General features: G+C 43.0%; 1 protein-coding gene across 2 annotated transcripts in view; it reads left to right on the top strand.

Annotated features, from left to right (window-relative positions):
* Positions 1–2,306, top strand: part of LOC120616610 (nuclear envelope pore membrane protein POM 121-like) — a 38,686-nt gene extending 36,380 nt beyond the window's left edge. For both annotated transcript variants that reach the window (XR_005656640.1, XM_039880218.1), the window contains exon 2: positions 2,122–2,306. Coding sequence is in view for 1 of the 2 variants with exons in the window: in XM_039880218.1 (XP_039736152.1) it covers positions 2,122–2,125 (4 nt within the window). In the remaining variant the exon portion in view is untranslated. The remainder of the gene's footprint in view (positions 1–2,121) is intronic.
* Positions 2,307–12,049: the final 9,743 nt, after the last annotated feature.

Genomic DNA, 12,049 nt, shown 5'->3' with positions numbered 1-12,049 from the left:
CTTTGATCTTAGTAACTTTCTTTGCTCTGAGGTCACTTTACCTGAGAATATAGCCACTTCTGCTTTTAAAAAATGTTTGCATACTTTGTCTTTTTCCATTCCTTTACTTTCAACCTACTTATGTCATTATGTTTAAAGTAAGATTTTTGTAGGCAACATATGGTTAAGTCTGCCAAACCGTCTTTTAATTTGTGTATTCAGGCCATATACATTTAAAGTAATTATTGATATATTTGGGCATACTTCCGTCATTTTATTTGTTGTCTGTTCCCTCTATTTCTCATTCCTCTGTTTCTTCTTCCTTTCATCCTGTAGGTTACATAAACACTTTTAGAGTTCCATTTTGATTTATTTATAATGTTCTTCAGCATGTCACTTTCTGTATAGTTTTCTTAGTGTTGCTTTAGGTATAACCATTCATATATGTAACATCAGAGCCTACTGGTATCGGTCGGTGTCTTACCACTTCAAGTGAAATGTAGAAACTTTACTTCTCTTTATTCTCCCCACTCTTAAAATATAATTATCTTAAATATTTCCACTATCGTTGAGCACCACATCAGATGGTGTTATAACTTTTGCTTCAACCATAAAATGTGATTAAAGAGATGAAGGATTATTTATTATATTTACTTCTATTATACCCATTCTGCTATTTCTTTTTAACTGTTATTTATTTAATTTTTATTAAAGTACAATTGGCATACAATATTAAATGAGTTTAAGGTGTACAACATAGTGATTTGATGTTTATATATCTTACAACATGCTCACCACACTAAGTATAGTGACCATCTGTCACCTTGTAAAATTATCATGCTATTATTGACTATATTCCCCTTTACCTTCACCCATCCCTCCATCCCTTTTCCTCTCACAACCACCAGTTTGGTTTTAGTTTCTATGAGTCTGTTTTTGTTTTGTTTGTTTTCATTCCTTAAAAATTCTACATATAAATGAAATCATGTGGTATTTGTCTTTCTGTCCAACTTATTTCATTTAGCATAATACCCTCTAGCTCTATCCAAGTTATTGCAAATGGCAGGATTCCATTTCTCTTTATTGCTGAATAATATTCCATTGTGTATGTGTGTATCATATTTTCTTTATCTATTCATCTATAGGTGGACACCTAGGTTGCTTCCATATTTTGGCTATTATAAATAATGCTGCAATGAACATTAGGAGGTTTTTGATTACTAATTTGATTTTGTTAGTACTTATCGGTCTGTTCAGATTTTCTGTTCTTGATTCAGTCTTAAGAGACTATGTTTCTAGGAATTTATCCATTTCTTCCAGATTGTCCAATTCGTTGACATATAATTGTTGGTAGTATTTTGTTATAACCCTTTTCTAACATTGCTTTTTGAGGAGGGAATTTGCTGATATCCTCATTCTGCCGTTCTAGAAGACTCATCCTAAAATCAGTTTAATTATAACTTTTCTAACAAAAGTAACATTTTTTTTTTCATATTTGCATCCTCCTCTCAAGGGTCCTAGCACAGTCCAAATACCAGTCAACTATTCTCATGAATTGTTTTATTGGTAGTTAGACATCTATGTTTTTAAAATGAGTAAATAAATTAATTATACTATATAATTATGCATTTCAGGGATTATTTTTATGCATTCTGCTATGTTCTCTAGGTTCACCTTTGTTCTTGCTGTAATTATTTTTCAATAGTTCTTTTACTGAGGCTGTCTGAAAGTAAGCTCTCTGAATTATTTTATATCTTCAATGACTTTTTTTAGCCCTCAATTTTGAAAGATAATATAGATAGGTAGGAAGTTTTTGGGTTGATAAATCTAAAGTAAATCCCTTTACCACTTTGATAGTAGTGTGTGGTCATCTGAAGACACTATAAGTTTTGAGTCTGTTGGGAAAATACACTTTCATGGATACAATTTTGTGTTCTGGTGTCAGGGTCGGTCATTCAAATGTGGATGCTTGTATATCTGGTATGTATCTTGGGTAAGTTACTGATCGTCTGTTGACTTACAGATAAAATAGGGATGATTGTAATAAATGAGAGTTACATAAGTCCCATGATGTCAGTGCTTTGCACGCATTACTTCTTTTATCCCTCATTACATAGTCATTATTATTTTTGTCTTTTACAGATGATGGAGCTAAGACCCAGAGCAATTAAATAACCTGAGGATGACAGCGTTTTGGTGACTCGTCGCATATGAACTGACCCTCCAGCCTGAGGCTGTACATCACATTCCATGCAAAGTAATTTTGATACTTAAAAAAAATAATTTAATGTGCTAACTATGGTGTCTGACTTATACTTAAGTGTTTGTATGTGTTATATCTTATTACGACTTCCCTCTCCTCTGCCGGCCACATTGGTGGCCCACACAGCCCCTTAGAGAACCCTCCCACTCCCCTTGGCCATCATGAGAGTGCTTGTGTGTCAGTTGAGGCGCTGGCTCAGGATATTCCTCAACCCCTCCTTCCTCATGGTGCCACAGCATTGCTGGTTTCCATGCAGAGCCTGGGGGAAGCGCCCCACCCTCCTCCTGGAACCACTCTGTGTCATGCCACTGAAGCATCTGTATTTCTGTCCAGAGCATCATAAAACCCCTCTTGCGTGGCACCGTAAGCTTCAACCTCCGATCTCCTTTTCTGCACAGATTCTCAAGTCAGATGTGTGGGACCAGGTGGAGGATAGATGCCAGTCCACTGTCCTGCACACACCCTCCTCCTCCTCTCCTGCTTCTGTTCCCCAAATTTCACCCATTTTCCCATCACACTGTCCCACATTTTCTGTTGTGAGCTTTATTGAATCTGATTTAGTTTCCTGCTCCAGGGTACGGAGAGCCCTAGCGCAGAGCCTGAGGCCTGAATCAGGAATGCATCCTGAAAGAGGGGAGGGCGGCAGCCAGATGTGCCACCAGCAGTGGGCTCTGTGAGGCCAGTGCCAAAGGCAGCTAAACTGCTCCAGGTTGGGGGAGGGATAGATCTGGTGAGGGGATACCCCAGCGTTAGCTACAGAGAAAAATGGTTATGACCCCAAGTCACCCCCCAGGGGTCCCTTCACGGGTCTGGAGGAGGAAGAGATCCCATAGCTGCTTATTTTGGCTACAGTCATTCACTGTGGAATGACAGACACCAGACGGGCACACCTTGCTGCTCAGGTGGTTTCCTACAGTGGATGCTGAGCAGCAGCGGGTGGCAGCACCAGGAGACTCATGATATGATAGGTGATTCAAGAGACAAACACCAAATTCCACCACCAAATTCCATAAGGCTTAAGTGCGAGGGGAGGGTCTAACACAACTTAAGAGATCCTCGGCTCCTGGATGAGGCCAATGCTGACCTAAGGCAGTGCCCCCCGCTGCTACCACCTCCGAACAAGATACCATGGCTTTTACAGGTGAGACTCTCTTCCAGAGGCCTTAGGTTTATGATCTAAGATGTTTAATTTTGTACTGTATTCTGTTTAATATGTGGTAAACAGAAGCGGGTCTGGATCTTTCCTGAAGATCATTTGTATTTCTCACCTTGTAAATCAAGATGTCCACAGACAGGTGACTGGGTGTGGAAAGGTGGACAGGAGTCAGAAGAGGGAAAGTTGTGGACCAGTGGTGGTTTCCCTGTGAGGTCAGTGGTGTCCAAAGAGGTGAGTGTCCCTCCTTTTAAAATGTGACTTTGAAAAAACTGTTCTTTCCTCTCGTCTCCCTGCCTTTTATCTAGCGTTAATAACATGCTCACATGAATGTATGTGTATCAGCATAAAGGGTACACAGAAGTTGGTCACCATTTGTTTTACACAAATGAGATTATAGTATGTGCATTTCCCTGCATCTTACTTTTCTTCCCTAACACACCCGAGAGATCTATATGAATCAGCCAGTAGGGATCTAGCACTTCCTTTTGTGCGGTTAATTCAAACATAGCCCCTCCACAGACACAGGAGGCAAAGAGGACTGCTGGGTCAGTAGCCCCAAGGAGGACCGTGAACAAAGTGTTCCTTGGGCTGTGCTTGCTCCCAGGGACACTCCTGTTGTTCCCATGAGCACTACCTGCACCTTTGGCCATTCCCATGGACATTGTCTCCCTGCTATACTCGAGGACACAGCTGGTCCAGCCCTCCCCAGCACTCGCTAGGCCGCACATCCGGCTCTCATCCATGGGGGAAGACCCTTGTTCCCCAGGATGAGGCAATGCAGTGCCCTGCCCCTCTGATCGCATTTAAAACAATGCCTGCTCTTGGCCAGCTGCTTTTTCCTATAGCTCCAACTGACCAAGTGCTGAAGCCTCCTCATATTGTGAGTAATAAATGGCATGTCTCACTCTGCTGGCCCTCCTGGTGGTTTTTTCGGAACTTCTAAGGCCCAGGAGCAGGTTCCTGGCCTGGGGCTCCTGCGTTACAGTTGGCGTAGTTGGCAGGATGTTCTGAAAAACACCCCAGTTGAGGTGGCCTCCTCAAATGGGAACATGTTAGGGGGAATTCCAAGTCTGCCAGGGGGAAGCCCGGGTCCAGCGAGAACCTACGTAGAAATCAGCTGGGGGGAATCCCCATGCTAGGGGGAGTCCTAGGGTGGGCCTCCGGGTCCATATTGTTTGAGGTGGCCAACCTTGTAGATTCACGGGGCCCATCCAGGGAATGGGGTGACACCCCCACTAGGCCTATGAGCCTCTTACAGGTTCTACTGAAAGTAGGGGGGGTGTGTTCCTTAAGAAAGAAGAAGAAGCTACAAGCAATGGCAGGCGCAGTGAGATGGCCCTTCCTGTAGGTACTACATGAGGCTATTTATTACTGAACAGATGCTGGCCAAGGAGAGCGTGAAAATTCTGGAAGAGGAAGTGAAGTTAGAAAGAGACATGCGAGTCACACAGACTAATAATAAGGACATTCTGGGGCAACAGTTAGAACTGACCAGGGGGCAACTGTAGGGCCTAGCCTGCTGCTTAGCGAGAGTGCTGGGACAAAAGCTTACGAGGGAGCATGTGGCTGCACAGTGATTGCACAGTCGGCATGGAACCCCAGTAAGTGGGACCCCACAGCAGAAAGCGAATCGAAATCAGAAAAGGAGGTCAAATTGTTCCTCCAAGAGGAGGGCACCAGTGCATCTCAGGATTTCCTGGTTATAGTTCAGAAATTAAAGACTCAACAGGAACGTCCAGAGGGGCAGGACTCAAAGAACCTGGCTCCTCCCTTAAAATATCTACACACCTACACCTGGCCATATACACGGGGAAGCTGGTAGAACTGGCTGCCAGGCTCCACCAGAAAGGATCGGAGTCCATCGTGGGGTGGCTACTCCGACTCTAGGACATGGGGGCGGACAGCGTAGCACTGTCTGGGGAGGAACTGACCATACAGCCTCTGTCACCCCATCCCCACCCTTCCTTGCACCAATGCATGCATGGGGCAATCCAATATGCAGAAAACGCTTCGCTGCTGAATTGGCTCATGGCGGGCTGCCCTGCAGCATGGCGAAACGAGGGGGACCTACCGATGGCCCAGCAGTGTTGGATGTCCCTTTGGTAGCAGCTTAACCAGAGCAAAAATTCCAGCCCCTGCCTGACTGAATGACAGGCAACAGTCCGCACCCTGGAGGGGGCCCCAAACAGAGGACCAATCCAGCCCTCAGTCCCTTGCTTGGAGGAGCTGTTACGGTACCAGGACTCCCTCAAAGGAGAGTCATCGCTGGCCTGTCTGGAGGACACCCCCTGGGACCCCTGGTTGACTAGGGGCATGGCCAAAGTCTCTGGCAATGGGTGGGGGCAGTGCTGCAGGAGACCAGAGTCTTCAGGTAGAGATCGCCATCTACTGGTTCCCCCATGATGTTTAACGCACGTTAGCCTTGGTTGATACTTGGGCCAAATGCACCCTGATTCACGGTAACCCTAGAAAGGTTCAGGGGCCCCTTTCCACAACTAACCAAGTGCTGAAGCCTCTTTGTATTGTGAATAATAAACAGCATATCTCACTTTGCTGGCTTTCTTAGTGGTTTTTTCAGAAAATCCAAGGCCCAGGGGCAGGTTCCTCGTCTGGAGCTCCTGTGTTACACCTTTTATGATCCTAATTTTGACAATCACCTTAACCCCTAAACTTAAGGCACCAAGCCAAACCCTCACCTTCAGGTCTTAAATCTAAGGCCTTAACCATGAGGCCTTACCCCAACCCTAATAGCAGGGTCCTCACCAGAACCCTAATCCCCACGCCCTAACCCCACAAACCCTAACGCTGTTACTGAGGCCCTAATCCATGGTGGAAATAAACTGTGATGTGCTGGGCCCCTCACTGTTGAGGATCACCAGAAAAATTGGGGCAATAACATCCTTATATGTGACGTTTGCTTTGTGATGTTTTTCTCAGACTGGATATCCAGGAATAAGATAATTGGGTCTAGAGGGTAGATATATTTTAATTCTACTGGATGTTGCCAAATCATTTTCCCAAAAGACCAAAAGCTGTTTCCTCCTGCTATGTGTGAGAAGACCTGTTTCCTGCATCACCACTAGAAATAGGATTTATCACCTCGAACTTCTCTCCACTGGAAGATGACCACAAAGTCAGACCCAGTTTTCAGTGGGTCCCAAACAATTGCCCTGCCCCAAGCTGTACAGAGTTCTCTGGGGTCCAAACATGTGGAAATAAATAAGCTCCACCCAGACAGGTCTCAGATCTCTGGTCTTGTTTTTCAAAATACTCTCCATCCATGCTGGTCTATCTGATGTTTGCCAGAGCAAGGTACATAAGGAATTCTGTATTTGACACTGCTTGGGGCAGGGTGGAGGGAGGGTGGGGGTGGGACGAAGGCTTTGTCCAGAGACAGCGCTGCCTGGGGGCAATTGGGCTCCGACCAGCCTTGATAGGTTGTTACTCAAAGCTGAGGGGGCCAGGGGCTGCCTGGAAGATGAAGACTTCCCCTAAGTCCTACTGGAGCTCTACTCAGTGGGTCAGGCCGCTCTAGAAAGAGAGGCCTGGTTTCAAGACCCTGGTTGGGATATGAGCCTGTCCTGGTCCCCGAAGGCAGGTATATATGCGGTGGCAGAGCTCAGGTATTAAAGAAGGCTCCCCACCTGCTAATGGAGGGAAGGCAAGAGCAGGTGCGTGTTAGCTTAAGTGGTGAGACAGCTACAAGAGATGTAGCTGTCACGTCATGGTTCTGGCTGTCACAACATCATTCTGTCACGTCATGGTTCTCTGGATATGCCAAATAAGCAGAGTATTTGAGATTGTTTCACATTCCATAGCATGAGGCTCTGGAGCCCCTTAAGAAGTTGTTGTCTGACAAAAGGCACAATGAGGCAATGAGACAAGACTGTTGGCCCAAAAAGCTGAGAGCAGCTGGCTATCTCTTCACTGCACTTTAGCCCACTCTAGGTTGATGCTTCCAGGGCAATAGGTCTTCAAATATCTCACTCCCTCCTTCACGCTACTCCCCACACTCTTACGACAAAGCCAAACTATTTCCTTGGAATTTTCTCTGATAGAAGGGGGATGAGAGTAAACCTTGAAATCTTTAAATTACTTTATTCATTTACCTTTCCTGTGAAATCACATCAGTACCTGTCTACCATGGAATGGAGGCAGACAATAAGCTAACACAATATGAGCTCAATGTGATGGCTATTTGGAACTCTTAAGAAGCAGGCAGAATATTGCTTGTAGGGAGAGTGTGACTTCCTGTTGAGAGTGAGAGACAGAGACAGAGACAGAGAAAATTCTTTTATAACTTTTATAGAGGCTTTTTAAATATATAAACATGAATACTTGAATAGACTAATCTGCAATGAGGCCTAAGTTGGTAGATTGAAAAAAGAACAAAAGTGGAGTGAATTTACACCAGAGGCCCTAGAAGGTGGGAAGTGTAAATAAGACGTGAGTGGAGAAAAAATGGTAAGACAGATGAACCGAATGAAGGAAAAGAATCTAGGAAAAATCAGTTTTGGAAGAAAGGTGTTGGAACCATGTGTGTGTGCCATCTTACTGGGTGGAGAGCTGCTAGCGTGTGGATTGGAGCTGGGAGTCCATCACTTTGGGCCCCAATTAAAGGGAGCAATATAGTAAGGACGGGTCAGTCAAACTGTTTCAGGTGGGCCTCACCCAAAACTTTAACAAATCCTCAAGTATGGGGCCATGGGATTCTGTTCTGCAGTTTCAGAAACTCAACTTTCTTGATTCATCCATAAGTAGAGAGTCTGAGGACTCGGTTCCACCAAAACCCACAAGAGACTATATAAGTTTGAATCCCACTACCTGACAATTCACCCAGTGACAGTAGAGGGCAGCCCTGCCCAGTGAAAACCAAATTCAGATGAGAAGACAGTTCATCTAGGCAGTGGGGTTTTGGACGAACTTTCTTTTGTTATTTTTCTACATTTTACAAGAGTTATAGAATGAGCATATATGACTTACATGATTAGAAAAAATGTTATTTGAAAATAAGATATTTACTCTTCAACTTTCTGTCAAATGGTACAGAAAATTATATATATTTTCCATATGGCAAAATATTATTCATTGTATCATCTCAATGGAAGGAAGGTGAGTCTTCTTGGTACTAATCTCTCAACTTCTCTATGGGTTTGAAATTTTTCTTAATAAAAACTTGGAGAATATTTTGAATATAAAATTGAAAAAAGTTTTGGGAGTAAAAAGGAATAAACTTATTCCAACTATTATAAACTAATAGATATTACCTTATTGTACTTGGTTAAAAAAAAATTCATTTTTAATGAAACTGTCAGGACTCTGGTTGTGTCTGTCTATATATATATATATATATATATATATATATATATATATATATATATATATATATACGTCTACCTCCGGAGGAAATTATTGGAAGTAGTTTATATAATGAGCCCTGTTTAATTGGCTTAAAGATATTAAGTGCTTACATAAATTAAGAAATATAACAGAAACTAACCCAAATGTTTTTCAGGATCACATGATCTAGGAAATTATTTAATAGTAAAGCTAATTTAAGTTTTACATTTAATTAAAACAGACATGTCTTTAAAGTTACCAACATTTAATATAACATTTTTACTTTATTTGGGCTTACAAAAAATTCATGATATCTGTTATAGAGTTTTTCAACAGGAAAATATATTTGCCAAAGAACTTACAGTTCTAGAGGTTATAAAATGTATTCATAAATTTGCCAACCTAAAGAATGCTGATTGCTTACTTTTGGTTGTCACTAAAATTAAGATTTCTGAGGATTAAAAATTATAAATAATGTGAAAGGAATTGATATGTTTTAAATAAAAGATGGTATACAAATATGAGATATATTTTCATTATAGAAAATAAAAATAATTTTGTCCTGGTTATTTCAGAATGGAGAGAGAATTTTACTTCTTATAATTAAGCTAGCTAAAGTTAAATTGTTATTTTTTTAATTAAGCTTTAATATCAATGATATTCTTATGTAAAGCTAAAGCTTTTTTTTTCTTCTAAAAGGATAAAATTTCCTTTGCTATTGGTATGCTCTTAATAAGAAATTACAAGGGAAAACAAAGATTTTATGTTTTATTTAAATGATTTCCTGTGCTCTTTATCATCAGGTCTTTAACTGCTTAAGTATACGGAGTCTTCTTCCTATTAAAAGAGCTAAATTTTTCTTACAACTATTTAAATTTCTATATTTGCCTACAGTCTTTCACTGTCATCATAATTAAATGATTAACTTTTGTTCCTCAATGACCTATAATTTTATTTGAGCAAATGTTTTTAAACTCTTGATATGTTTGACAGGTTTCTCAAGATTCAAAAATTAGTCTTTTTCTTGACCTTCAAGATTTTTTAAATCTTTCGAGTTTGTCAGAAGGATTCCTGAAACACCTCAAAGAAACTATCAAAGGGGGAAATTAAACTAATTAGGCTTAGTTAGTATGTTAAATTACATGGGAAGCATTGTCAAATAAATTATGTTAAATCTTCTATCGCATTTATATAGATATAAATGCAAAAAATTTACAGTCTCTCTCTGAAAATTGTAAATCCTATCATGTCTTTGAAATGTAAACACCTAAAACATTGCCTACAGAAACTAAAGAAAAAAAATGGCCTTTTAAAAATACAAACTGCTGTGTAAGATTCCTTACCAAAAGTAATTTGTAAAACAGCTATTGCTTTTACAAAGCCACTCGAAAATAATGAGAAAGCAAAATGTATATGAAAAATAGGAAGTACGTTTTCGGTGGAAAGAAGTATGAAACATAGTACTGAAGGCTCAAGGGGGCCTGGTCTGAGACTTCACCCAATAAATTAGTCCACACCTGGGGTGACTCACCCCACAAATGAGCTCTCACTAGAATGACCATGCTGAGAGAAGGGCAAAGGCCAAGAGACTCGTGAGTAGAAGGAAGATGGGAACAGCGGTTTTCAGGAAACAAGAGCAAGAGGATAATGGCAGGAAATGGAGGAGGAAGGACCGTGGGTCTGGGCAGAGGCCAAGGGCAAGGCAAAGGAGTGCTAGGCTGGCCCAAGCTGCTGCTGGGTCTACAAACAGAGCAGGGCCCTGCTAGGTCTCCTGTCGGCAGCTGAGATCCCACATACCACATGGACCCTCTACCTGTGGGGACTTGCCACTTGTGCAAGCTGTGCCAGCTAGTGAGTGGCATTTCCGCCAGGGGCCTCCTGGCCTGGGAGCTGGATGAGCTGGGTAAGCTCTTTGGAACTGTCTTTAAATCTTCGAACTCAAGGTTAACAGAAGTCTGCAGCATTTAATGCCACAGCACCTTTCCATTTGGTATTGCCACTTGCTTTACTGCCACGGGAAGCTTGTGGTTTTTCAGGGGCTGCAGCCATGAACATAGGACCCACACCTGAGGATGCTTTGATATGATGAGTGTGGCCTCTCCAGGATCCACGTCAAAAGGAAGGGAGACAGGGCACAGAGACCCCTGAAAGGGCTCCTCCTCCAGGAGGAACTTGAAAAAATAGGTGTCTTCTAGGAGTGGTTCCTTCTCTGCCAGCTCTCTGGGGGGTGCCCCCAGCCCCCACCCCACAGACCACCTGCCCTTCACCTAGACTAGCCCCACCCACAACTTGGGGCCTGAGGAAGGGGCGACTGGAGACTGAGGAAGGCTGAGGGGGCAGCCTTTGAAGGCAGCGGAGGTTAGAAAGGGGCAGCCCAGCATTAGGTCATGGTCAACAGCATGAGTTCCATTCGGATCCCTGCTCCAACCCAACCAGGTGTGTCACCTTGGGCAAGGGAACCACTGTGTCCGTGTCCTCACCTGTAAAATAGGAGTAACACTTACTACCCACAATTGCTTTGAGGACATGAGTTAATATTAATTGTGGAGCACCCAGAATGTACTTGGTGAGCAACTGTTAAATCAACTTAGACCTGCTAAGACCAAGGAGTCTGGCAGCCAGACTACTGCTGGCCCAGTGGTGTCAGGTGGGACCCAGTGCCTCACTGGGCCTCTTTTCCTATCCACAAATCATGGATGATGAACCATCTCCCTACCCCAAAGTAAGGTTAAATAATTCACCTAGGAGCAAGTAGGAAGACAAAACTAGCTCCACAAAACTCTAAAAAACTAAAATGACTGTGAGGCTGGTTCCCTTAGCGCAGTGGGAATTCTTGATCCCAGGAAGAGGCCAGAGCTGCTCCCTCAGTGACCAGGTGATCCCAGCCCCTTTGACAGCTGACCCACCTGGTGGGAAGTTCCGGAATGGTTTCTGTCAACAAAATCGACTAGCCTGGGGTTTTCAAACCCACTTGAAATCAAGGTGGTAGGTCATGAGCAGCATTAAAAAAAAAAATTGGTGGCAAATAGAAACTCTCAGGATGCATTACACATTATATGGGTAGTTTCAGGAAACGTTTGCCAGTCTGTGTGTATTCTGAGTGGGAGTGTAAATGACATTCTCACTGAGGTCCTGGTTATGATGCCAAGTGCCACTGCCACAGCATACCTGGGTATCAGCTCAGCATTCTAGAGCTGGTCCTGGAAGGTGCCCAGAAGTGCTGCCCGAGCCAGCAGAGGGCGCCCCATGCAGTTCATTTCCAGAGGGACTGATGATGGTTCTCTGGGCTCACAGCAAACCCAAGCCCACTG

Source organism: Pteropus medius, unplaced genomic scaffold (genome assembly GCF_902729225.1).
Source record: "Pteropus medius unplaced genomic scaffold, Ma_sr-lr_union100, whole genome shotgun sequence".
Lineage (NCBI taxonomy): Eukaryota > Metazoa > Chordata > Mammalia > Chiroptera > Pteropodidae > Pteropus > Pteropus medius.
This window is presented reverse-complemented; position numbering and strand designations above follow the sequence as displayed.